The sequence below is a fragment of the Barbatula barbatula genome, assembly GCF_947034865.1.
Source record: "Barbatula barbatula genome assembly, chromosome: 23".
Classification (NCBI taxonomy): Eukaryota; Metazoa; Chordata; class Actinopteri; order Cypriniformes; family Nemacheilidae; genus Barbatula; species Barbatula barbatula.
In genome coordinates this window covers 848,149-875,377 of record NC_136786.1, presented here as the reverse complement: position 1 = coordinate 875,377, position 27,229 = coordinate 848,149, and the positions used below count along the sequence as shown (strand labels likewise).

General features: G+C 39.7%; 1 protein-coding gene across 1 annotated transcript; it reads right to left on the bottom strand.

Moving 5' to 3' along the window:
- Positions 1 to 27,229, bottom strand: acvr2ba (activin A receptor type 2Ba). The gene is made up of 11 exons (XM_079487907.1): positions 26,762 to 27,229; positions 10,175 to 10,382; positions 6,547 to 6,656; positions 6,246 to 6,394; positions 5,925 to 6,068; positions 5,692 to 5,835; positions 5,452 to 5,597; positions 5,257 to 5,371; positions 5,022 to 5,160; positions 4,807 to 4,937; positions 1 to 4,723 (listed from the first exon to the last, which is right to left on the bottom strand). The coding sequence occupies exons 1-11, from the start codon at positions 26,811 to 26,813 to the stop codon at positions 4,529 to 4,531; spliced, it is 1,533 nt and encodes a 510-aa protein (XP_079344033.1). The 5' UTR covers positions 26,814 to 27,229; the 3' UTR covers positions 1 to 4,528.

Below are 27,229 nucleotides of genomic sequence, written 5' to 3'. Positions count from 1 at the left end.
GATGCTTTATCAGTATTTATTGTTTACTTTCATATACAAAAAGATAAAGTTGAAATAATCCTTTCTAGCAATTTTTCTCTAACAGTCAGGGTGTCGTTGTTTCACACTGGGCAAATACTACATTCATACTGGTTTATTCTGGCACCAATGCAGAGTAGAAGCAACCACATCCCAACAACTAGACAAATCTAGTCCAAGATCTGGACGCTGACTTCTAAAATTACCACAGTAAAAAGGAACAATGGTTCACTGCAAATTAAAGAACTATGTTACAATGATCGTTCAAGAAAATCCTCAGTTCATTACGGCAATACGACGGTTGTGGATTTGACCCGGAACTTTAACATTCTCTTCAGTCCAAAAAAGGGATTTTACAGCAACAAGCTCCACTCTCTGAATGCATCTCATCTCATACAGACTTTAGTATATTCATGTTAAAATCAGTAGTACAAGTCATGTGTGTTCTACAGGTTCAGTTACAACAGTGAAAGATAACCTACAACATGTACATTTCACATATTCTGGTAAAGAAACAGCATTTGAAAGATCACCCCTTGACAAGGCATCCGAGAAAACCTCTCTCATCTCGTGCGCGTGTCGCTTCTCAAGCACCTTACATTCATTTATTGGTTTAACTAAGATTCCAATGATAGACAAACAGCCAAATCTTAAAATCAGATGAATAAGGCTCGAGATTTACCGAACTGTTCTTGTGATACTTTATTTATCAAGTTCAGTTTTCTCAAGCACACAGAGTAAAATCATGATTTCATTTTGTCCGAGAGGAAAGAGGTTGTGTACCTGTCCAGGGGGTCATCATACATGTCACGTCAGTATAAAAAGAGGTTGGTGGTTCGTGTTATGAATGAGTGTACAGTCACAACAGTCCAGCTAAGCAACACTGTTTCACATGAGTTCTGAGGTATCGGCTTCCTGAAAATCCAGACCAAAGATTGTATCCAGAGTTACAGCTGGTCACTTTAGAGTTTATACATACATAGATATTTTTTAATATAGAGATTTGTGATAGCTTTTTCTGCAAGATATAAGAGAAGGTGAGAGGCGGAGGAAGAGAATGTTACGCAAGCACAACAGCGGTTGCTTCAATATTCACACAAACAGGCACATCAGAATCTTTCTAAAGGCCAGAGGTTCTCAACACTCCTGATATGAAATATGAAAACATCTTTGCACTCATAAACCAGCAGGTACACCTAAAATCAAACTACACCAAACATGAAACCGGAAAGACAAACGTACGGCTTTTTCTGATCACACAAGACATTTCAGCCTAAAGTCAAAGGACTTTGTCACGTTCATGACCCTGAGAAAGATATGCATTTTCAAATTTAAAGATGCTATTCGCGTTATGACAGGAAATCATTTTGCGTTGTATTAATAGTCAAACTCGGTCCAAAAGCTGTGAAATATCATTTCTTTAATCGGGTTAAAATACGACCCCGTGTCCTTGACAGGTTTCATCAGGTTTAAAGGCTGAAGATGTCGAGGATACTTAAGAAATACTGAGTGTTTTAGTGCATAATGAAGCGTTGCATAAATCACGACTCTCGTGATCCAAAAAACCAGCTCTCGCTAGTCAATCCAATGAAACACTGTTACAGCACACAGGCCAATGAAAACTGCTCGTCGAAAACAGATCTGTGTATCTGTAAGTCAACGGTGCGAAATATGAAAGATAACAAAATGTACACGTAGACGAATGCATTTTGAATGCAAGAAAGAATAAAACCCTTTGGTTATAAACTTGCAGATGTAGAAATGCAAGGAATTTGGCTACATATGGTATGTTATTTGATAAAAACAACGATGTCATTTCAGTGAAACATGACAACCGGTTTCCATCGATGTTATCAAACAGCAATTAACTGTTCCAATAATTTTGGTAGAACGCCTGAAAGTTGATATCAATGCCCAGAGGTTCTCCAGAGAGAACGCACAAACTATTGCTGGAGATATTGCTTGCTACATCATCTGAGCCAATTGGAAACTCTTCGTTTGCCTTCATCCAATCATCCAAACCTTCCTACTTGGTAAAGTGGCACCAGTGCCACGGTAACCTGAAGAAAATGCGGTTTCCTGAAAGTATCAATGTCTGAGATGGAAAGTGTAACATACAGTACTCACGAATAGCAAAACAAGGCTCACCACGTCACGCGTGCAACCAGACGTCACAGAAGTGAAATGACACTGGAGCAAGAGAACAAAGATAGCTTGACAACATTCTGACCTTCAGTCTCACTCCTGATATATGGCACCATTAAAAAGAACTTAAAGCTCTAGAAGCAACCGCTGCAATGCATCGTGGGTACAGAGAGTGAAATGGCACTGTAGGGACACCAAACCTTTATTTGGCCCTGTAATGAAAGCTCACTCCGTCTGAACTTAATTTTTTTCCAATCGTGCATTTGGGGCGAAGGTAATTTGGTAAGGGTGCTTTGAGCGAAGTCACATCGCAGTCAATTCTTAAGTCTGCTTTTGAACAGTTCGACCCCTGTCGGAGGGTTTCGTACAAAATTGTGCAAGTAAAAATGGGGTGTTTGAGTTTTTGGAAGAAGCACCAAACATTTAAGGTTCAATGTCCCTTGAAGTAAAACACGCAAGAGAAGCGTGTAGGAAGGTAGCTCAGCTGAAATGAAGAACAATGCCCGCTATCACATCGGCAGAATTCTACAACTGTATACAGCTATTTACATCATGGGCTTCTCTCATTTATACAACACGACATGGTAGCACTTCTTCAAACAATTGTTTTTTTTCTTATTTAAACGTCTCTCCTTTCGTAAAATCCAACGTACATCAAAATATACTTACTACAACACAACTAACAAAATATATAACAGAAGTCATACACTTAGAAAATCTGAGGTATTTCTGGTCTGAGGTGGTCTGTGGTTCATGAACAACATCTTTCACTTTTTTTTGTCCTTTTACAACAAGTGTTATTGTTTTACGTTGCGCTCTTTCTTCTCGGAAGCCTTTTCATTTCTGGTGAGGTGGGATCGCATCTGAGGATGATGTTTACTGAGGAGAAACCAGAATGTATCTCCACCCAAACAGCAGCACTGTGGAAATTCTCGCTTGAATTATGGCATACAGAAACGCGGATTACAATCTACCACTTTTAAGACAAAATAAATATTCTGCATTCACCGTTTCTTTTTCTTCTCGTGATCAAAGTTGATGTTTTTAGCCCATGAATCCATGTGTCAATATTGCATGATGATAAAAGTCAAATTTGGTCCCTGTCAGAAGAGTAATACATGTAGTGACCTGACACAAATCCAAACACTTTCTGCGTGAATGCCCACGTCTTCACCAAATCAAAAGAGAGTAAGAAATTCTGTTCGACATGAAGAGCATCGTGTTTGTTGTACCATTTCATATATGCTGATGAATTAAATCCTTATAATATCAAATAGTGATGTAAATGAAATGGTAATTACTAGAAAATAAAACATGATTTTTATACAAATTGATGAAATAAGTACATGAAACAAAATACATTTTCTTATTTCCTTTTGATATTGAGGTGAACGATGAGCTGTTTTCGCACACACACACAGAGAGACAGACTGAAGCAAGTGTCTAGAACGCATAACATTATTACAAGAGATTACAGACAGCAACAAAACAAACATTTCTGTTCTCACAACCACACCAGCCAAACCATTTCATCAGCTTTTAACACACACACACACACACACACACACCATGGTCTTGCATGTTTTGTTTTGATATTTAGTGTTCAAATTCTGAGGGCACCATAATATTTCTGTCCTAGTGATGATGTGGGAAAGGCAGTCATGGACCCACAACCCCATGACACGAGATACCTGAGTAAGATTTCCGTACCAAACTAAATGTTCTCATCATCTCTGATATTTCCATATGCAAGCCACCTAGCGGAGAGATTTCAGGCAAATCCACTCGAGAAAATTTCCAGCCAAACTCATTTCACAGTCACCAAAAAGAAACAAACGAACGAAATTCAGTCCAGTCGTCTTTTTCCGTGTTCTCCAACACCCGTTAGTTCCGAAAAAGACACGTTTTCCGTCATTTTGAATAGCACGCGCTGTCGGAAAGTGAAAGTAAAAAGGTGAATCCCACGAGGAAGTTCAATTGCGTGTGTAACAGTCAAAATGATCCTCGTTGGTTTGCAGCAGTGTTAAAAATCCATCTGATGATGTAACCGTGGTTATCACAGAACGACAAGGGGGAAAAAATAAAATAAAAAAATCGAAGGAAACGCAGAAGTGAAATGTTGAGGTACCTGCACGGCCTGCATTCATTTGTCGGCACCTGAATGCGCGTTGAGACGTCCTCTCTCCGGTTGTATTTTGAATAAAAATCTCCTGTGTTCGCTCTAATGCTAAAAATACAGTCGAGAAGTGTGCTGGTAGAGACACTAAAACCAAGAATAATCATAAGTTTAAAAATGTTCGGATAAAATAGCAGCTGCATTCGTGTTGTTGAGATTCACTGAGTTTGGAAAGACGAGGGTCGTGAATCAGATACTGGACTCTTTGGGTGGCAGGTCCACGTTGGTGACCGACGTCACCATGGAAACCAGGCAGTCTGAGGTAGTGCCGCTGATCACGCGGCGTATCTGAGAGATTCGCTCTTCCACGCAGCCGGCCGAAAGTCTTGCCTCTGCGTCGTGATCCCAGCACTCCTCTATCGTCTCGCACATCTGCGCCAGCCCCTGTTTAAGCCCAACGAGAAACATCTTTACACACAGATCCATCGTACGAGCGTATGAATGTCTACATGAACAATGGCACGTACAGAATGCTTCAACCAAGAGTCTTTAAACACCGGCCGCATCTTCTTATGGACCACCACCTCCTGAAGGTCCTCCAGCGACGGATGCTGCCCGATCTCCTCCTCAAACGGCAACATGTACTCGTCTACAGGACCTACAGGAGCACAGCACACAAATCATGTTTGTTTAATACATGCGGCAGTCACAGCCTTCGATCGTAGACAGCTTCTGCTCTCACCATCAGCCGCTTTACAGCGAGACACCAGCTCCCAGAGCACCAGACCCATGGCGTACATGTCTATCCTCAGAAACGCGTCTCGCTGAAAGTTGATCGCACCCTCCAGCACCTCTGGCGCCATGTACCGCCGCGTGCCCACCTGACGGGAGCAACCATTCAAATGTTGAGACATTACATCAATGCATCTGTCAGTTTGGGAATCAAAGCCATGACCTTGACGTTGCTAGCTTCGTACCTGACCGTGTGTGTCTCCTGGAGGTACGCCAGGTTCAAAGCGAACCGCCAGACCGAAGTCACCGATGACAGCTGTGAGATCTGTCTTCAGCATCACATTTTTACTCTTGATGTCTCTGTGGGTTTGAGATCATCATACTGTCGTTACAGATGTACACATCATGTGACTGTCAGAAGCTGAAGGTCACTAACACACCTGTGGGCTATGGCAGGTTTCGGACCCTCTTTAAACCGCAGCACGTCTTCGTGAAGGTACGCCAGACCACACGCCATCGTCTCAGCAATACGACACAGATCATTCCAGCTCACAGCGTTTCCCTTCAGGTAGTCCGTCAGAGAACCCTGGACGCCGGAGGAGAACATATCAAACAGTCGTACGCTAACACACACAATCACGTCTAGACAGGATTGACAGAAACCATCTGGTTCCTCTCACCCTCTCGTGAAACTCTGTGATCAGCCAGAACTCCGTCTCAAGGTTTGAACCGCGTCTCTCAGCGCCGATGTAGCTGAGAAGGTTTTCGTGTTTCATGCCCGGCGTGGAGAAGATGTCTCGCTCGTTCTGCCACGACTGCTTGTCCTGTGAGCCACAGTGGAGAAAAGAATGAGACGACAGTGTTCTCTTGATATGGCTTATGTAACAGCAACTGAAGAAACAGAAGGATGAACCTGAATGGGGAATATCTTCACTGCTACATAGTCATTCATCATCTGAGCCTTCCACACGAGGCCGAAGCGCCCCCTGGCTTTAATCTCCAGCAACTGCACAGGTTTCAATCCCGCGACCGGTGACGGCGGAGTCAGACCTGGATCCTGAAAACACAACACCACACAAAATATTATGAGTCATTAGTTTTTGTGAGTGGGATGGGGGGGGGGGAGTCTCCTGATATACAGTATATTTTGAGCAAAAGAGAAATATCAAACAACAAATATAAAACGCCAGCAGGTGGAGACACATTCCTCACACGAAAGAGAGAGCAGTCAGACCTCATTGATATCCACATGTCCATAGGGTGGCTTGCGGTGGCGATACATCCAGAAGGCCAGCAGCAGAGCCGTGGAGAGCATCGTGATGGGCAGCAGAGAATGCATCAGAACATTCAACAGAAACGGCATCACTGGAGGAGCCTCGATTTCTATCACACACAACACAGACGAGAGAGAGATAAGAGTTAGAACGGCTTCTGAGGAGAGAGACAAAGAGACAGAGAGAGAGATTTGGCAAGACAAATAAACATGTCAATGAAGGATGATAAAATGTAAAAAAATAAAGTAAAGTTGTTCTCACCTGGTCCATCGGTGACGTCGGGCAGGTGTGTGAAGCGCTCATTGCAGAAGTTTCCCTCACAGCAGCAGAAGAACACCTGAGGGTTTTCCTCCGTGGCCACACAATCCTGCCTGTCATAATGAGACACAAACGACACACTCGTTACAATGTGAGACTCGTTCATCTCAGTGGAGGTTTGTTTTCAAGCACCTGCTCAACAAGAGCTCTTGGGCGGTGCGGGATGATCCGTCCCTGCAGTAATATGATGAATATCTGTTCTTTAATAAACATCTTATTGTTATAAAGATGTCTGAGAACACTCAGTGACCCCCATCTGCCTTTAGTGCTCATGAACAGACACATTTAACAGAAACACTTAATACTAGCGCCACTTTAAACCCCAATGACCTTCTGTGGGACAAAAGTCTGTTTTCGACTGTGAAAGAGACTCCTCAAACATTTTCAAAACAGCGAATAGGGTTTGAAAGAACTTGGATATTCACTCTTGTGTGAACTGGGTTTTCAAAAGAGTCACATGACAGAATCTGGCTTTGACTTGCTGTTCTGAAATGAAACCGTTCAATATCTCAAGCTCCTTTCTTCAAGCCTGTGAAACTCAAGTGTCCAACAGGTGCTGAAATGATGACTACGCGATGCGTCCCGTCCCATGTTGTTGGTCACTTGACTCGTGTTGTGTATGTTTTAGTGAGCAGCTCTGTGTGAAACAACAGTGCTCAGTGTGCTCAGTGCTCTTCGTCTTTAGGCACGTGCCCTCAGTAAAGCACATCATTCACCAAACAGCTCTGATCTGATTAAGTGAACATCAAAAAACACATGTCAAACACACATCAACACTTGAGACCACGTCCATGCTCCTCAGACCACCTTTAGTCTTCCCTTTTGTCAAATGCATGTTGAAAAAGACCCTTGTGTTTCAGTGGTCCGGTTCAACTTTATGTTGTCCTCAACTGACTCCTCTACATATCATTTCATTTCTATAGACGGTCTCATATGGGGCCTGAGGTTCACTTCCAACTTGTGTTTGGTTATAATATAACCATATTTTATATTTAATTTAGATTCATATACATTTGTATACATGATTTGTTGATTGTACTAAATAAAATTATCATTTAGCAGACGCTTTTATTCAAAGCGACTTACAGAGAGTTAAGGGAGCAATAAGCCATATGTCCCATTGACTCCCATAGTAGGAAAAATGACAATGGAAGTCAAAAGTGCCCTGTTTGCTATCCCACATTCCTCATATCATCTTCTTTTGTTGTGCAACAGAACAAAGACATTTATAAATCAAATTTTCCTACCAATGGTGGGAAAGAACTGTTTGGTTTCAAGCTGGAAATGTGAGTAAATACGGTCTACGATCTGTCCCTCTAACAGGGCTAAAGACAAAAAAAGGCCTTTTTATACAATAATAAAGTTTTAAAAAAAATTATATTCAATTTATTTAAATAAACTGAAAAGTTTTTGAAGGAACAATGTTGGATTTTGAGGATCTTTTGACAGAAATGCAATATAATATACAAAACTATTTCTTCAGTGGTGTATAAAGATCTTACGTCATTATTACCTTAGAATAAGCTATTTCTCTCTACACACCGAGCGGGCCTAAATGCATTGAATACCGCCATGTTTTGTGCAGTAGCCATAAACAGACAAACAGCTCAACAAAGCGTGTTTCCTCTCCCTCTCCTCTCCAGTATGTAGGCTGGTTGTCCCAGACTCTACAGAGGGGGAAAACCTCTACTATCTTACTCCTAACTGCCATCTAAACACCTTTAACAGCGTCGCTATTTACTGTTAACTAGACCTGCCATCAAACATGCTGCACAATGCTGCACCTCCTCCAGGGGATTTTTAGACTATCTTTCTCTCCATCGTCTCTCTGCTGGAAAGTATCTCCATAGATATCTATGAGTATCTCCACCAAAAATCTTCCCGTCTCTGCTCCAAAGTCTTTATAATATTAACACAGGTCCGGACTTTTATTCTTCCTTTTATCCTTAAAATCCACAGACCCTTTATTTTATGTAGTAAATAAGATATTGCTCTTTCTACAGATTTTCGAATGCCCGCATGATCTTTTCCCTGCTTCAACATGAGAAGACATGCTGTCTCAGCCGACGACATCTTTTTGAACTATGCTGTTTCCAAAGGGAGGGGTGAGCAGAGGACTGAGAGATTGGTTGCGGTTCTCAAACTCCCCGCCAGTGGCCGCTATAAATCGCACTCTAGATTTTAGAAGGAAATTTAGCCAAAGTTGATTATCATCAACTTTTCAGCACAAAATAGCCTGTTTAAATGAATCAGTTCAAAGGAGTCATTCGTTTGTGAGTCGTTCTGCTCACGATGTGCGTTCATACTGGCGAACTTGTTGTTACGGATATGAATGCAGCTCTTCAGCATCTCACTAATAATGCTGATAATGAAACGGCGCATCCATTGTGGTGTAATGCCGCAACTGCAGCTCCAAATGTGTGCATGCACTGTTTTTGTAAAGACACCCGACAACGGGGAGCAGATTGTTGGCGCTGGGCGCACAGGAAAGAGTGCAGCTGCATCCAATGTAAAATTAGTGCATTTGCATGTACCGCACTGGTGATCTCCGCAAAAATATTGAAAGCGACAGTCTGGAGCACTGTTAAGTTTGGGCTACATAATGTTGTTGATGTAGGTGAAGTATTTATGAATGTATACATTACATACAAAAGCATATTGTTTGAATCAGACTGCTGTCTGAATGCTTTCTGTGTTGAGGTGTTTCTGTTAGACATGTGTACATCTACCAATTGTTTATTAAATAAATATATAAAAATATATACCATTAAAGTTTGAAGGATAAATCATCTTTAACTAGTGTAAAGTAGGCTTGGTACATGATTTTCAGCGGAATCTAACGGTTACCTTGTTTCCTGCAGTCAATGTTTTCATATAAAAGCTGTTGTCCACTTTTCATATTAATATGTAGATACTGTACATCAACCAATATATCGGTTATCCACTTCCAATGATAAAGAATCACCGCTTATCGTTATGGGCCAAAGGGTGACATATCGATGCATCCCTACTCAAAATCTATATTTTTACCAATGTATTTTACCAATACATACATACATACATATATATATATATATAAAGAAAAGAGAATACCTTTAACCAAACAGCACTGACTGCAGCAAAACAAATACAACATTTCAATGACTAAATACATTGAGTCTTGAGTACACTCCTTATCCTGTGTTTTAATTCTCATATTAAATAATGGGTTGTTTTTTGTAATGATGATGAGCTCAACATATTTAAAAAAACAACAAATCCTCCATTACATGATATAACACAGCTGCAAAGTATCCTGAAACTCATCATGACACCGGCGTTCAGAGTCAATCTTCTGTCATATCAATGAACTGTGGGGCAGTTGGCTGGAACTCTACGGTCTTATCATCGGCATTTAAAGACATGTTCCCATCAAGGACGATAACTATAAAGTTGCCATGATTGACCTCTTGCAAACGCTTGTATTTTGTTCAGCATCTGTTTTCTTCAAACCAAACGGCCGCGCCACCACCAACATTGTGTTTTGATGTCGTGTGTAAGCTGTTGAAGGAAGATGTTTTCAGATGGATACCTGTCGTAGCAGTTGAAGTCATCGAGCCAGCATCCCTTCTTCACCAGCTCAATACTGCCCGAGTTATTCCTCCATGAGGCGTAACAGTGAGAGCGTTTGTCCTTCTCATCCTCACATCGCTCCACACCGCTGCGGTTGGTCTTCTCAATCTCCCAGTTGATGTTAAAGTACAGACATTCACGGGTCTCCACCTCGCCATGACTGGGTCCTGAAACAACACAAAAGACAACGTCACTTTTTTCCTCTGCCCTGAAGTGTCCGGATGTTTTTTAAGCTAGAGTGCAGATATGTAAATGAGTGGGAATGATGTGTCAGACAGATGTGTGTACAGACATCATGAGTTCAATAACAGCGACCGCATGCGTTTCAGAGAGTCCTGCAGACACAAGTGATGACACCATCTGCATCCGGCAACATGCCACAAACAGAGACGCTGTGACATCCAGATCAGTCTGTCAAAACAACACCTCACACGCTACCAAAAGACCAGCGTCACATGACATCTGACTAGGAATAATTCACCTGAATGTGAACGCAAATCTCACCTAATTTACTCATTACATCCCAAAAGCTTTCTTCAGTGTTTTTTCAGTATGTTCAGCTGAAGCTCCAAACAGCACAAACATTGATCATTAAACTACTGAAATGACTAATAAATGTCTCCTCAAGCCAAATGAGAAAATGTATTTATTTTTCAAGCGTTTTAAGTGAATATTGAAATCGAAATATGCATATCAAAAACATGCGTGTCTTGTGAGTCCTTGTGACTAGCCGTTATATTATATTTTGTCACAACACATAAGAAACAATAAGAGTTATCACCATATCTGAAGTCAGAGCAGCTATGGGTTTGTTTTGGTTTCAATAACAAAATGTTAACGAAGAAAAAAAAGGACACTTTTTTGTATGAAAAATTGAATTGAATTGAAGTCATGTACATCTGGGATGAGTAAATGATGAGCGCATCGAGTGAATTCTTCAAAGGTCAGCACAGCAGAAAAAGAAATGATTCTTTACAAAAGACCTGCTCTCTCTCTCTCTCTCTCTCTCTCTCTCTCTCATTACAGGTCACATTTACAAACAGCCCGTCACAGGGATGATCGTGAACATCTGAAGATCAATAATACCGTAAACAGATTTTGTTGATTCATGTGAACTCTTCCAGCAGCACATAGATGACCGGCAGTAACAGATGAGATTGCATCACACACCAGCGAGAGGACTTTTATCATAAATCAAAGCTCAAGGATGGATCAGAGCACAGCGTGTTTGAGGTGAATGACCTTTCAACTCCACCGCATCAGCTGATTCTGAACACTGCATTGCCATCACAGTCACAACATCCACTTCAATACAACAAAAACAGAAAGAAAAGTTATTTTGCTGATGTGACATATTACTGTTTTATATTTATATGACATGATAATATGTAAATGTAGAGCAATAATAATATGTTTTATGAAATTATATTGAATATATTTATTATCGTTATTGACAAAACATTAAATGTTCTCTGATCTACTAAAGAAAAAAATGTAACTGCATTATTAGTATTTGTATGTAATTTGCAGTGAATGTGTGTTTAATTGAAAAATAATAATAATAAAAGCAGACTTTACTTGAACTGTAATTCTTTATGCAATGAAACAATTCTGCTTTTCCAACATTATGTAGACCAAGATAAATGATAAATGACAAATAAGTCTTTAACATCGCGCGTTACATGTCAGTCCCCCCCAGAGTCGATCGTAATAACAAGAAAACCACACACATCCGTTGACATGTTCTAGTTGAAGCGGTACCATCTAAACAAGGACACCGTGCCCTTGAGCTTCAGTCCAGCAGAGGCCGAGTCAGGGTCATGAGAACTTCACACTGATAACAGAACAGTTTCATCATCTCTTATTCATCACAGGGAGCTGTGAAACTGATCTTAGAGCAGCACAAAAGAGCAGCGGGGCGGAAGGCGGGCGAGCGTGAGCCCTGTTTACTATACAACACCAATTTGGCAGCAGCGGCCACGACAGATGTTCTCCACAATCTGTGCATTGCGGTCGCTAGGCAACGGCGAATGTGGGAGTAGCACTTTTCCTCGTCTCCGTAGACAAAGACCTTTTCAGTCAACTGCACATACACAAACACGGGGAAAATAAACACACACGCACGCTTAAGACATCCCTGATACACACCAATGGCATGACGGCGTGCGCTGAAAGCGAGATCGGGCGGCGGCCCATTTGTGTGTCCGCACTCAGAATGCATCACTACAGACCCTCATCAGCATTCACAGCCAAACTCACCCGCTGTCATGGGGACATTACAGCTAATGGCAATAGCAGATGTCAGACACACAAAAGGAAGTACGTACTAAAACATGACTTCAGAACGGAGACCCTGAGAGACGCATTAGTGCATCAACATTACACAGCCAATAGAATTTTACGGTTTTCAAATCTGTTTGATGGACATCAGCTGGCTGAGATTCACAGTTCTGACATTCACAAAACCTGCGACACAAACCAGACATGATTGTTGCTAGGTGGTTAATGGGATGTTTAATAGTGTTAATGAACGGTTAAATAAATAGCAGTGTGTATTCCTACAGCAATGACATCCCAGTGATAACTCAAACTAAAACAGAGATGTAAGTGAACAGGGGTCAATAAGAGCTTCTAATACAGAAAGAGGATGAGGTCAGAATAAACACACAAAACAATACTTTTGTTCTTAAAGGGATCAACCTGCAGGCAGAAAATGATTTGCTGTTAAACTGAAAGCACATTTGGGTTTAAAGTGAAGAGATCTCCGGCCGGATCAAATAAAGTCTGTCAAACACACACGGCCGCACACAGACCCTCAAACACCCCCTCAACATTCCTGCCGAGACCTCCGATCCAAATTAAAACCAGACGGAGAAAACCACGAAACAACCGAGGCCTTCTTAAACATCAGCTTCCGTGCAGACGAGAAAATCTAAACACCGTAAATCAATCTTCAGTATGTCATGATCAATTTCTGAACATGCTTAAACATACACGCAAATCATACGCACATGGGAATCTGTAGCACAAACAAGTTATAATTGATTTAAGTTGAAATGTAGGAATTTGTCTTGATGGGTTAAAGGATATGTTGATTTAACATCTTTATAACAGATTTCTCTCATTTCAATTCACTGACATGCAAGCCACTAGATACTGACGTCAACAGAAACACATTTTACAAATGTCATATAATTGGAAAAAATGTAAGAGCAGGATCATGTTTGGGTTGAATTATGATTTTACCATCATCATTGTTTTGTTCACTGATATAACTTTACTGTTATATTTGCAAAAACACTAGAAATATTTCCTTAAATAAGCTTGAATGCATTTTATTACTCCTCAGGGAAGAGAACATAAATCCCAGACTGAAATATTTAAAACACATATTCTGTCCCCGAGGAAGACAGAATGATGATTATAAATATACAGTTTGTTCACATATAAGGCAGCTGTCGAGAAGAAAGTGAATCACTACATTTTAAGACGATCCGCTGACAGAAGCCCTCAATCTCGCTCAACGTTTCTCTGCACAACACCATCTTGAGAATTGTGGGTAATATAGAGCAGACGGCAGCAGCCAATCATTTCAAGACATTTCACCGCTTTCCTTTCTTCAAACATGATTTCTGCTAAATCCATACCCAGCAAGACAGAGCTGAGAATAAACTTAAGAAGTACACGAGAGAACAACACACATAAGCCTTTGTATTAAATGTGTGGAAGTTTTAACACTTAGCAGCAATTATTCTGCTGACAGCCGAACAGAAATATCCCAATTAGCCACTCTGACTTTGTGCTGTCATGAGAGAAGAAACCTGAGGGTCAAACAGAGAGAGAGAGAGAGAGAGAGAGACAGATCACGCTAGAAACTATTCAACCTGTTTACAGATTCAGACATTTATTTTGACACATACGATTCACCTTAAGACTTCTGCAAGAATCATTAAAGTGAGTTCATTTACAGCAACAGTCCACAGAACACTGCTGTACTTCACATCATCTCACATATATTAACTAGATCTCCATGGCACATCTTTAAACAATGTGCAATAATCAAATAGTCCGCTGTGAACTTTTGTGCCAAAGAAATCCACAACTTCATTCAAACAGATTTAAAATATTTATCAAATGCGAGAAACATCTAGAAATCTATGACTTTAGGAATTCAAATGAATAAAGCTAGTTCATCAGAAATCGGTGTTGAATTAAACTGTCCTCTCATCCTGAACAGCAAAATGGATGAAGAAAAGGATTTACAGTTTGAGATGTTGGCTTTGATTTTACTGTCCGTTTGACATCCTTTGATTTCAACATGTAAAGATACGTACATAAAGTAATCTGAAATGGCAATAGGAAAAATTAGGAGCAATGTTACACATGTCTGTGAGGAAACTGCAATCTCAAATTATATCACACAGCCCATAAACACTTTTCAAAGTGAATCTGACACTCACAGTTACAGCAATACAAGCAAACATCACAAGAGAAGCCAAAAACCCACAATGAGACTTTAATAACCTCAGAGACGTTCTTATCACAATTCTTCATTATTAAACAATATATTCTTTCATCACAGCCGCCATTAACAACACAGACATGAGAACTTAATTACCAGCATCTGTCTTTCTGCTGTTTTCAGGTCTGTATTATCCCTGAATGACTCCATTAACACACACTATGACCGGTCTCTCCAGCGTTCCCTTCACTCCAGCTGCACACACACACTTCACTACAGTCATCATGTCCAGAGAGGAAATAAAGCAAACGACGATGAGCGTATTACTCAAAGTTTGACTTCTGCTGTCGTACACAAAAAGGTCTGTATAAAATACACAAAAATATGTTATTATTCTAAACCAGCAATGTTCAATTAGATCTAGTCTCTCATGAACCAAGAAAAAATACGACTTCAGTGAACATTCAATGTATTTAAAACACTATAAAAGAGAAGACGGCGTAACTCTATCGAGACACATGTGGTGTGGGGCGTGAAGGGCATCTTGGGAACTCTGTTGGGAGAAGAAAGACTTCAGACTGTTTTATAACTCTGACATTTTGTTCCTCACGAGAGGCGCAGTCGACGTTCTGGAAGCTCGCAGGATGACGGAGGCACGATGAGGTCAAGGAAGAATCGATCCTTCAGAATATTCAGATGTTTGAGACGAATGAAAAGGTCATCATACATCCAGCTGATTACTGTTATCTCAATAGATCCCTCATCCATCACACATAAAGAAAAGTGTGTGTCCAAACACCGCATTTATTCATCTATAAACATTAGTGGTCTGCCAGATGAAAAGAAAGTCTTAACGTGCCTCTTCTGCAGACTATTGTAGCAATAGACACATTAGAATAAACCCGTGTAGACATAATGAAAATAAATTATATAAAAGCAGGAAAGATAACACAAAATAAATGTCTCAATGGTTTTGTGTTTATTCAATGAATGTTTTTTTTTGGTTATCGACAAATCTTCAAAATATCTTCTTTTGTGTTTCGCTGAAGAAACTTACACAGGTTTAACATGACATGAATCAAAATGATGAGAGAGTCTTCATTGGGGTGAACTGTCCTCTTAAAAATCTTGGAATTATGAGATATATCCGTCTGCAGCACCACACACGATCCAGACCACCAGTCTCAGGCTGGGAATGAAGGCCAACCATAAATGGTTTAGCACAGATGGAGCTACCAACAGTTTTTGTAGCTTTTGTTCTTATTTTTGCATATTTTTTTGGTGACTTACAATATCTGAAAACGTTGGAAAATGCAAACCTATTTTTCTTATATAGTTATTATTTGAATCGTGCTTTCTATTCTACTAAATTTTATATTTAATTGGTGTTCATAATATCTAAAGAATCAATATCTGCTCAGTTTGTACTACGGGACAAAGTTTAGACTTTTAATGTCAAATATACATTTTCTTTTCTAAACACAAAACAACCAAACAGATCTCATCCCCCTTGATGATAGAATTGATGACGGAGCTGTGTTGAGCTGTTCTTTGATCGATGGATGCACTTTTTGGAGCTTAAGAACATTGCTCCCCATTCACTCACATTCTTCCACTTGGAAGCAAAAGGATTCGTGGTATTATAACTCTGACTGCATTATTCTTCAAGAAGAAAATCATATTCACTTCAGATGCCTTGAGGGGGAGAAAAACATGGGGACATTTTAAGGGATGTCCCGAGCCAATCGCAAAGATCGGGAGCTGATCCAGGCATATTTAACCTGATGGGGATCGGCTATATTTTGCCTGATCATTTCCGATCACCTCCGCCATCACACAAGTTTCGTAAAGAGCGCATGCTGTGTCTGCAGTGTGGAAATGTGCAACGGAACAGCCGCTTGCAGCGCGAGCATTCTGCAAGGTGTTAGCAACAGAGTTTCGTTCAACAATAACAATTTAATACCAAACCCTGAAAAAAAATGGACAGATTAAAGCCCAGTTCACTCACGCTCATGACGCTGTGATGGAGAACACGGGTTGGTCTGATTTCTTCCTTCATATAACGCTCTCTACCAAAGCTTTACAACTAATTTAAAGGAGACGTTCACCCAACAATAAACATGGTGTGATTTTTTTAATCATAAACATGTTTACAGATATTTAGGTGACATCCGAGAGATATTCTCTTCTGTCTTGTCAGGTGTGCGTTCACGAGAGCACTGCTTCATCTTCTTGGACAAGAGCACTTTAACGCATGGAAGTCACAGCGCCAGCGTCCAATAGAGGCCCCATGCGGCGTTCGGCACACAAACCCAATACGCATGCGTTAAAGTGCTCTTGTCCAAGAAGACGACGAAGGCGAAGGAAGAAGTGCTCTCGTGAACGTTCGCCATGCACTGACAAGACAGGAGAATATATCCATTAAAGTCTGTATTTTGGTTTGTTTTTTCACACAAAGCATTCTTGTCGGTTCCAAAAAAAGTATTTCTCTTTTTTTTTGGTCCTGACCAAAAGTACCAAACGAACCGAATTACAAGTATGAAAACTATTTTTTTATGTAATGCAACAGTAATATATGGTTAAAAAACTTCACTTCATTGAAAAACAATTTTATAATTAATTAAAAAATCTCTTCAAAACTGATTCACCTTTGTGTCTATTAAACATTAGAAATAAATCTTTCATATGTACTTCAACAGCACTGGAAATGACTGGAGGTGGATCAAGGCCTTCAACCTTTTCTCTTTCTCTACATCTATAGAGCCACTGGAATTTTCCTCTGCTTCAAATCATCCAATATCATTTAAAGCAAAGACATACATGCAAAAATGTCTGAGGCTTTATAAACTTTTTTGTGCTTTATTTTCTATATGATGTTCCGGGAATCAGAGCATTCATCTAGAGTCTCAGGAAACATTTCATGCTTTTAAAGTAAAGGAGACGTTTTCTTTGCATTACAAAGCACATATGATCCCAGAAGTGCATTTGCATGTGAAAAGACGTCTGCGTGACCATCTATAATGACCTCAAAGACCAATGAAGATACGACAAGCGTTTTACATAATAATACAACATCCAGACGAGCATCTGTAGAGTCGACATATGCCGACATATACATCCCTCATCACACAACATACTATCAAACATTTCAACTTTTATGGTATGGTGACGACATCAGAAAATTATCTTCAAATATATCAGGTGTGTATTAACATTTACTATAAGCGGTCCAAAAACAACATAAACATAACATTTTTTATAAAAAAGTGAAGGTTACTTTCATATCCCCAATAAACAGACGTTTGTGTGGTGATGTGTGAATGAACATAAACAGACAGTGTTGTTCTGGAGAGCGTCTGAATGATGACAACACAAACAATCTTCTCATTCAGTCGAGATAAAGAGAAACAACTATCTCCCCACTCCATCACCTCCAAAAACACTCGCCCGCCATTTGGCAGACGTCCATTTGGACAACAAAAAGGGTTTTTCCTCACCCACATCTCGAACGCATTCAGGTTCTCCTACAAAAATCTATTTGTAGCCGCTGGCATGAAATGCAAACCACAACTCGAGCACATAACCACAGCCAACAATAACAACAATAATGTCTGATTGCGATAAAAAAGAGAGAACAGCGGCTCTGAGACGAGAGGGATTCTGAGGTCTGTCAGACTGAGAAAAAAAAAAATCACCTCATTCACTTTAAATGTGCTTTGGCTTAAAAGACCTTGTTCCAGCTCAGACGGACGGCGGGATTCTGTGTGCAAGACGAGTCTGGAAGTAGGTCAGGATCCAGACTGACACATAGAGTTTAATACATGTAGTCCTTCAGCAAACATTAATAAATATAAAAGATTACATCATTAAAGCCTATCTAACCGATCGAAGACAATGCAGAGATATTTCATTGGTTGGTTTTTCCAGTGCATATATACATTTGATAAATCAACCAAGGATTGTGTTAACAGAGAAAACAGACAGTTTTTGGCTATTTTTATGATGTCTGTCGTGTTTTGCTCTTTGAAGATGTAAGCTCGCGAGCCAGACGCCGTCTAACAATGGAGTACAAAACAAACCAGTGGATTGTCACGCTAAGAAAGGCCAGCGCTCTAGGAAGAAGTTTCCCATGAACCCGTGGCTGTCGGGGCCTCCTCGTGGCAGGTGGTCACGACTGGGTTTTCCATGACAAAAGCCTGACCTCCGACACCCCACGACCCCACAAAACATCTCACATCTTCTCACACAGTATCGCTCCATCAATGACTGCACACTTCACTGAAATCACATCATTCAAGATTAGTCCCATGATAAAACACACATTCATTTAACTCCTCTAATACGTGTGTGAGACTTAGAAACACAGAAATGTTAGGATATAAAATGAGTTTGGATCCAAAATGAGATAACTCCGTTTTTAAAATTGAGCAAAAATCATGTTTTATATTATGTGATCATGTTTTTATTGTGTTTGTCGTCTTAAATTAAAACAAACTGATTTGATTGATATTCATTGGAATATTTCTATTTCATTTGGAACTAAACTCTTCACATATAGACTTTTTGCTCATGAACCATTTTAAACTCATAAATGAATCAAAGACTTTTGATCTCAATCTCCTTCTCTAAACATTCTGAGCAAAATATTTCTGCGGCATCTTTCACAGGCCGAGGCAGAAGATCAACGGCCGCTGATGTCTGACGACAGCTGGACGTCATGATGGCGACGGAGAGGTCAGGAGAGGAGCCTGGGAGCCCGCAGAACACCTCCATCTGCCCCGTTTCCATCTCAGCCAAACCAGAGCCAGACTTCTGTTCATGAATCTGCTCTGTCAGGTGGAAAACAGCAACAGCACAGACTCATAATGGACCTTAAAACACACCTTATTGTTACATGTACATTGTAAGAGACCACTGAGGTTACTTACAGATGTCAACAATTAACACACTTTACTCTTCACAAACAGATGCTAACATGTTTACTGTAAGCAGTTTCTTATGTTAAAAATTGATTTTTAATTGGCTGTCAAATGGTTTATTGTTCATCAGCTGGATAAAAGTGACGCCAAAAAGATTGTTCCTCTTTTTACAGCTGGCTGTGAAATGTGCCCTTAGAGAAATAAAGTTTCCATATAATGTGACTTTATTAAAAACTGTCTCAAATATCACAATGCTATAGAAAATCTTAAAAATGAACTCGATTTCATTTGTAATAAATCACATTTTTAATTTAATTTATGTCTACATGTGATGACGAGAACAATTTCTTGACAGTTTTCGTAAAGATCGCACCTTAAACTTTAAACAAGGCGCAAGCTGAAAACATCATACCCACAAACCCCAAGGTTTTTCAGGACACAACATTACACCAGCTCATCACTTCTGGATGGAGATGCCATCAGTATTCTGTGTGTCCAGCGGGCTCGCTTCACCCCTGCACGATCACGGCATGAGAACAGCCCACAGCCAGCGGACATATCTGAACACAGACCGGCCGAAACAAAAGCCCAGGGGGGTCACTGAAGGGGCCAGACAGAGACCCAGACCCGAAACAAATGCCTTCCCAAGACAACACACACACACAGAGACACAGAGACACGGACATGCATGCAATCTTCACACAAGAGCTAACCTATATCACATTCACACAACGTACACAACAACTGACAACACATTTATTTACTCCATCTTATAGAAGAAAGTTTGCATCATTGTCTGTAAATGCCACCTTGTGAAAATTTCAGATAACAAGGTGCTACAAAGCTATAAACAAATTCATTCTATTCAAACCACACATAAATATTACACAATAAAAATATAAAACAAGGACTTGACACATAGCAATCTTGTATTTCTCCCAAGATGTAAATGTATGTGAGAGTCAAACAAGATAAATGACAATAAATAAAGAGAACATTCACATTTAGCAGACGCTTTTATGCAAAGCCACAGACCGATTTTGATAAAACGGACAGATTATTACCAAAGGCTTCGAAAAATAAAGTTCAATCCAAAATGATATTAACTCAAGATGCACAAAACTAAATTTCCCCACAAAGAATCATACAAAAATAATCATAAAAGAACATTTGGCAGATGCTTTAATCCAAAGCGAATTCCATAGCATTATCCTATACATTTGTTTCTAAGTATGTGCAATCCTCTGGGATCCAACCCATGACCTTGGTGTTGTTAGCGCCATGAACTTACCACTGAGCTACAGGAAAGCTATGCAACTGAGCTAAAGGAGAGCAGAACTTAATTTAATGTCACAATCCATCAATAAATCATCAACGCTTTCTAAACCCCTGCAAACACTATACAGTATATCACCGTCCACTCGCTTCTGCTGTAAGAAACAATAAAGAAATGTCTCTCTTCTGCATAGAAACGGCCGACATGACTTTCTCCTGTGCATTACGGGTAATAAACTGAGCAGTCAAAGATCTGAAGGTTATTTTGTTCATCACTCAGATGTGAGAAATGTGGTGGAGATGAGAATGAGAACTGCTCATTCATGACTTCCACAATCCTCCACATCCGCAGAGAAAGTCAATTATAATCAATCAGAGCGAATCCCGAGACATCATCTCGTGTTTGCATAACATTTTATCTTCTTCTGTAAAGAGCTGACACAGCACACAGCACAAAACACAAGGAGATTTTAACACATACATTAGAAATATTTTCCACACATTCCACAAATGTCCTGTTGCCATCAAGTTCCTGAGCGTCGCTGATGGGGAAAGTCTCTGGACTCAAATACAATTTAACATAAACAAACAACAACAATCACAGATTATTTATGCATGACATTAAATCTCCAACAATCATTTGACAAATCACAGAATTCTGATTCGAGCACAGAGGACACGAATGAAATATATCAATATCAACTGCATCTGACCTCAGCATCCTCATCGATCAAACCAAACTTGTCCACGAGGACCACGAACGCCGGCTTGTGTTACCACTGTCCTCCACTGGACAACATCAGACCTAAAATAAAACCTGTTCTCTCTCTTCTCAAACCAAATCATCACAGAGCAAAAAATGACATCTTTACATTATCTGCTTCTAATGTCACCTTTGTGATGCTTGTGGATGTGAGTGGTTGGTACGCGGTAACTAAGGTATTCTGAGTATTTTATCATGATGAAACGCAATGTCTAGATGTCTTTAAATGGCTACTACATAAGGGTGCTCCGTTCAGGATTTTGGGGGCCGATCAACGATCTTTAGAACCAGTATCGGCCGATACGATCACAGATTACAAACTACAGACTTCTATTTATCATAGAGAATTATTTATTTAACATGTTTAAATAACAGTGTATATTACCGTACCGATTCTGATGTTCCTATTTGATTAGATTCTGATGCGCTCGATAAGATTCTCGATTCGAGACAATGATTATATATTTAATCAATAAATCAGTAAATATCACATTACAACGCTGAATTAAAAAAATTTGATAAAGAGCCACAAAACTTTAAACACAATTGGGTATATCGAAACAGATCAGGTTATTTTACATTTAAGATCCAGTATAACTAACACAACTTCACAAAATAGCTGTGAAGAGAGATGCTGCAATCATGTGAACCGCTGTCTTTTATGTGAAGGTGATGTTATATTCGTCGATCCGTCATATTATGAACGATGTGCTTTGTGTTGTGACATCCACCCGTTGTAAAAAGAAAAGTGACAATTCGTGGACAGTAGTAATAATAACATTCACCTTAATGAATGTTCAGCGCTTGCAGAAATATGAAAGAGAATAAGTGTATCCACAGCTTTTGAGAATCGAGATTGAATCGACCGCATCCATGATAAATTATCAACTTGGAAAAAATGCTTCCTCTCCCTCTTTAGAAAGTAAACATTAATGAGAGCAGCCATAGGAACAGAGCATAACATATCTTTCCTGTTTAATAATTATGAAAAAGCAACAGAATAAAACAAAAACGTGCAAACTTTCAGGAATGACAAGCCCATTGAAATGCCCTGATAGTTCCATGTGTCTGCATTTGTGAGGATTGACCGACTCATAACCATAACAACGTTTTGGCATCTAACAGCTGTAAGAATATAACCTGTTTGGTATCGCATATTTTTCAGCTAAGATTCACTTTGTCCATCAATTCAATTAAAGTACCTCTGACAGACGAGCTGTGTTTTATTGGAAAGCGCTCTTTTGCAGTGTTGCCATGTTCATTTACGGAAAGACTTCTTTCGCTGCTGTTTTCTAGAGCGTCACATACAGACGAAAACACCTGATGGTCGTTTAGATATGTCATGAACACAGTTATTGAGTTCGGTTCCATGCACACTGCGTGTAGTTTTGGTAAACACTGTTGTCACTTTCTGCATTTTCCGCAGGTTATTTCGAGAGTAGAATGCTGTAATCTGGTAAACCCAATTAAAATGCAGCGTAAAACATTATCAGTTAACTTCAGACTGCAATAAAAAGGAGTGACAGGAAACCCACAGATGACCGGTCCAGACCTCATACGCCACTCGGTCTGCACAGCGTGTTTACGGTCTACACGTTCTGTGTCATGATTGGCCTTTATAGAGATCGCCGATCGATCGACCGATCAATCGGAGCACCCTTACTACTACAGCTGCTATGCGCTTGCCATGCTGTTCGGTGTGCTTGGTTACGAATCCAAAAGAACCCAAAAGTCGGATCTGTACAATCAGCTCAAGTCCCTCTGGCAATGCGTATGAGTAGGGCTGTCACTATTATTAAATAATTGTCTCATCGCAATTAATTCAGATAACCGCAAATATAATGAATCCTTAGAAAACAAGGCTGACCTGCCGTATCTGTTGCATTTTACCTCCACTGTTACATTCAAACCACATTTCTCCATCATTTCTGTTGTATTAGCTTTACATTTTTGTGTTGATTTGTTTGTTTCCAGAGGCTCAAGACCCTCATATCTAGTTTTAGTGCTCAAGTCTTCACTGTTAAGGTCACTCTACAGTAAATAATATTAGTCATCTACATAATTTTCACATTTCTAAACTATAGATTTTCTTCATTTAATAAATCGATTGTCATTAATAATTATATTGTCAAAGGCTTAAAACAGACAATTATTGCCATAATCATAATTATTTAATAGTTAATTATCCGTCAGGCAAATTTCATAATCGTGCCAGTCCTACTTATGAGATAGATAACAACCCTCTAACCTAAACTATAAATAATAATAATGATGACGGTAAATTTAGTGATGCTTTACTTGAGAGGTCACTACAAAAAAATATGTACTGTTTCTTTAAATTCCAGCTCTTGCTTAAGGTGCCCCATCCCCCATTTCCCACAGAGATCCCCCCATACACACACACTCTCTCTCTCTCTGCCCCCCCCCCCCCCGCCAATGCGCTGCAGCCAGCATCCATAACACAACATGCAAACAGTCATATATCCCAGCAATCAGCACTTCTCATCTCTGCTCCTGAGAAGCACAGAATGTCTTTCTTTCTCTAACACACCTGATTTTAACCTTCAGCAGAGATCATTGATCTCATCTGATCTGAGAAAAGAGACATTAGTGTGAAGTTCTGTATGTATCCACGACCAGAGAGATTATAAAGCATAGCAGTAGATGTTTCTGGAAAGTGTTGGTCTGTGAAGGACTATACGGTGGCTGTTTTCAGCCCAGAGAGGAATTTCACCCCACCCCTCTGCAGGGCAGATCCTGTGAACACACACACACACAGCTAAACTACATAGAAAACATCAGGAGTTACACACAGATCTCACACACAAGCAGTATGGCTCGCCCGCCCGTCGCTCTGCTCTTACACACAGATAGAAATTCTGCTCTTCAGAGAAACAATTCAGAGTCATTAGTTTCCACCGACTGAGCTGTGTTTAAATGCCACACCGGCCTGAGATGCTTTTTAATGCACCTTTGTCTCAGCCCGGGAATCTTGGAATGTTCAATACAAACAACATAACACACAAACACACACGCACACAAACTGGCCAAACGTCATGTTTTACAGGCATCTCACAGCACTGCAAAAGCATTGAACAAACCACCAAAAACATGTGTAAAAAAGAAATGGATTCATGTTTATTAATATGGCACATATTTCCACTTTACAATTTCATTTCGTATTATTTTGTATTGCCTCTTTCTCAATGGATAATCTTTAAACATCAAACATTTGATTTTGCTTGTTTCAATCAGAAAATTAAATATCATATAATAAATAGCAACAGAATAAAATTAATTGTGGATATTTTCTATTGCACTAAATCGTGTCACAATGCAAAAATCATAATCATCTAAAATGTTGTATTCAACGTTATTAAATAAAGTTTATTAACTTGATCTCATTTTTGTTTTTGTAGTAACTAGAGATTTTCAAGAGATTGTAAAGATTTCATTTTTTATACCGCAGTAAAACAGAAACATCAGTAAGTCTTTATAAGATATTGTTATTTAAACGAAGAAGTATCAGACGCAAAGAGGAATGACCAGATCAAAGCAGTAATTAAAACTTCTGGTGTTCAGTCTGTAATAATATTAGAAAAACAATTAAACAGAAATATAAGCTTAACTTGAACCTCTTCTGTCATGTCAAGATAATAAAAGTAATATCAAAGTGAACTTCTGAAAGTGTGTGATGTGTAAGTTGTAATGTGCAACTAAATCGAAAACGAATCGTAAATTGTCAATTTTGGCCTTCGTCAATTACAAAAACTAAATAATCATGGTAAACGATTATTGTGCCGCATTCCATTTAGCAAGGATCCTCTCTGTTCTTGTGTTATAAATCCACAGCGCACATATTTTCCATTACAGTGGGGTTCAGAAGTGCTATTTCTTTACATTTAATTTTTCTATTAAAAAAGCAAAGTTTTTTTATTCTATGTACTTTTAAAGGTTAATGAGTAATCGGGATCTCAATATTGGCCAAAATAATCGCGATTTTTGTCATAATCGAGCAGCCCTACACCAAAGCAAAACACCAGAATAAAGGCTTCTTACAAACAGTATAGACGACAGTTTTCATGCTATGAAAACAATAATAAGTCCAAAACAACAACCAGAGTTACTCGAAGAGGACTTCCAGACCACATGAATGACAGCAGCACAATAGATGATCAAAATCCTATTTATCGGACACATCGACCGTCACTGAAGAGAATTCTGTTCCTCTGTATCCATACACCTGACAGCACATCTCACACCGAGACGGTTTATGATGGGTGTAAAACGATGTTATTTAATGTGAAGTCACACTGTTATTGAGCTCTATAGATCCCCCTCCTCCCCAAACCCCTGCAACACAACAAAGCACCCTAAAGCCTTCCTCTGAAGAATATAGGACAGCTTACAGGTATATACAAGTCACAGTCTGAGTCGATATTAGAATACTAAATATCAAAATGCTCCAAGCAACAGGAAAACCAACGACAACCAATGCATTTTACTCATTACATATACAAGCACATACAAATCAAAGCTATAGAATCACAAAGAAAGCCATTTACAGAAGAATCACAGAAATGTCATCATTTAGGATTTGAGTCACAAACACACACTCACTGTCCTGATATGATCTGAATGAAATCTACGATAAACATCTGGGCATTCATTTAAACAATTGTGTGTTGTTCGTATCTATATTTTTCATGTATATTTCATCTCTTTCTTCTATGTTCGCACCGTGTGCACACTTTCTTGTGCACTAAGCTCCTGTCGCAGTCAAATTCCTTGTGCGTGTAAACATACTTTGTAATAAAGTCCCTTCTGATTCTGATCACTACAACCCCGAGAATAGATGTTTTACATGAATGTTATTTATCAGAAGCTGATCTATTCAAAACGAACTGACAGCAGAGACTTTAGCCAATAAACCCAAACCCAAGCAGAAATGATCAATCCGACGCTCAAACAATGTGACATTACACGTTAAAATGTAACATCAATGGCTGAAATGTAACAATGTAACATCAAATGAACTGGAACTGGAAACGGCGAAGAATAAAAGACAATTGTCACTTTTGTGATCATGATCTAGTGTTTCGATGAGATGTTGATAACGCGACTCACCTGCACACAAAGTTCCCAGAAGAAGTGCAAAAGTGATCCGGGAAGCGAACATATTCCTCTAATTCCTCAGAAACACTGCAGATGTTCTCCCGTTCAGTCTCTTCTGCCTCGCGAACATTTAAAACGACAAACACACGTACATGCATGCATGCATGCGTGCAAACACACGCACACACATACACGCGCACGAGTGACCGTCGGCCTGATGTCCACTCCACTGATCAAACTTTAACACATGGAAAATCCATCGGGAAAAGCGGATATTCCCATCCAAACGCCTTACGCGTGGATTCCAGCATTAAACCGCACGGATTATGACGCACAGTCTGTCCACGCGTGGATCTTTAGCCCGTGCTGTGTGAGAATGACTGGACGTGCTATGATTCTACCGCACACAGAACTGAACTGAGTCCAAAATGGCTTCGAAGAGCGAAACGCAGCCAGCAGGAAAACCACTTTACCAAGCGC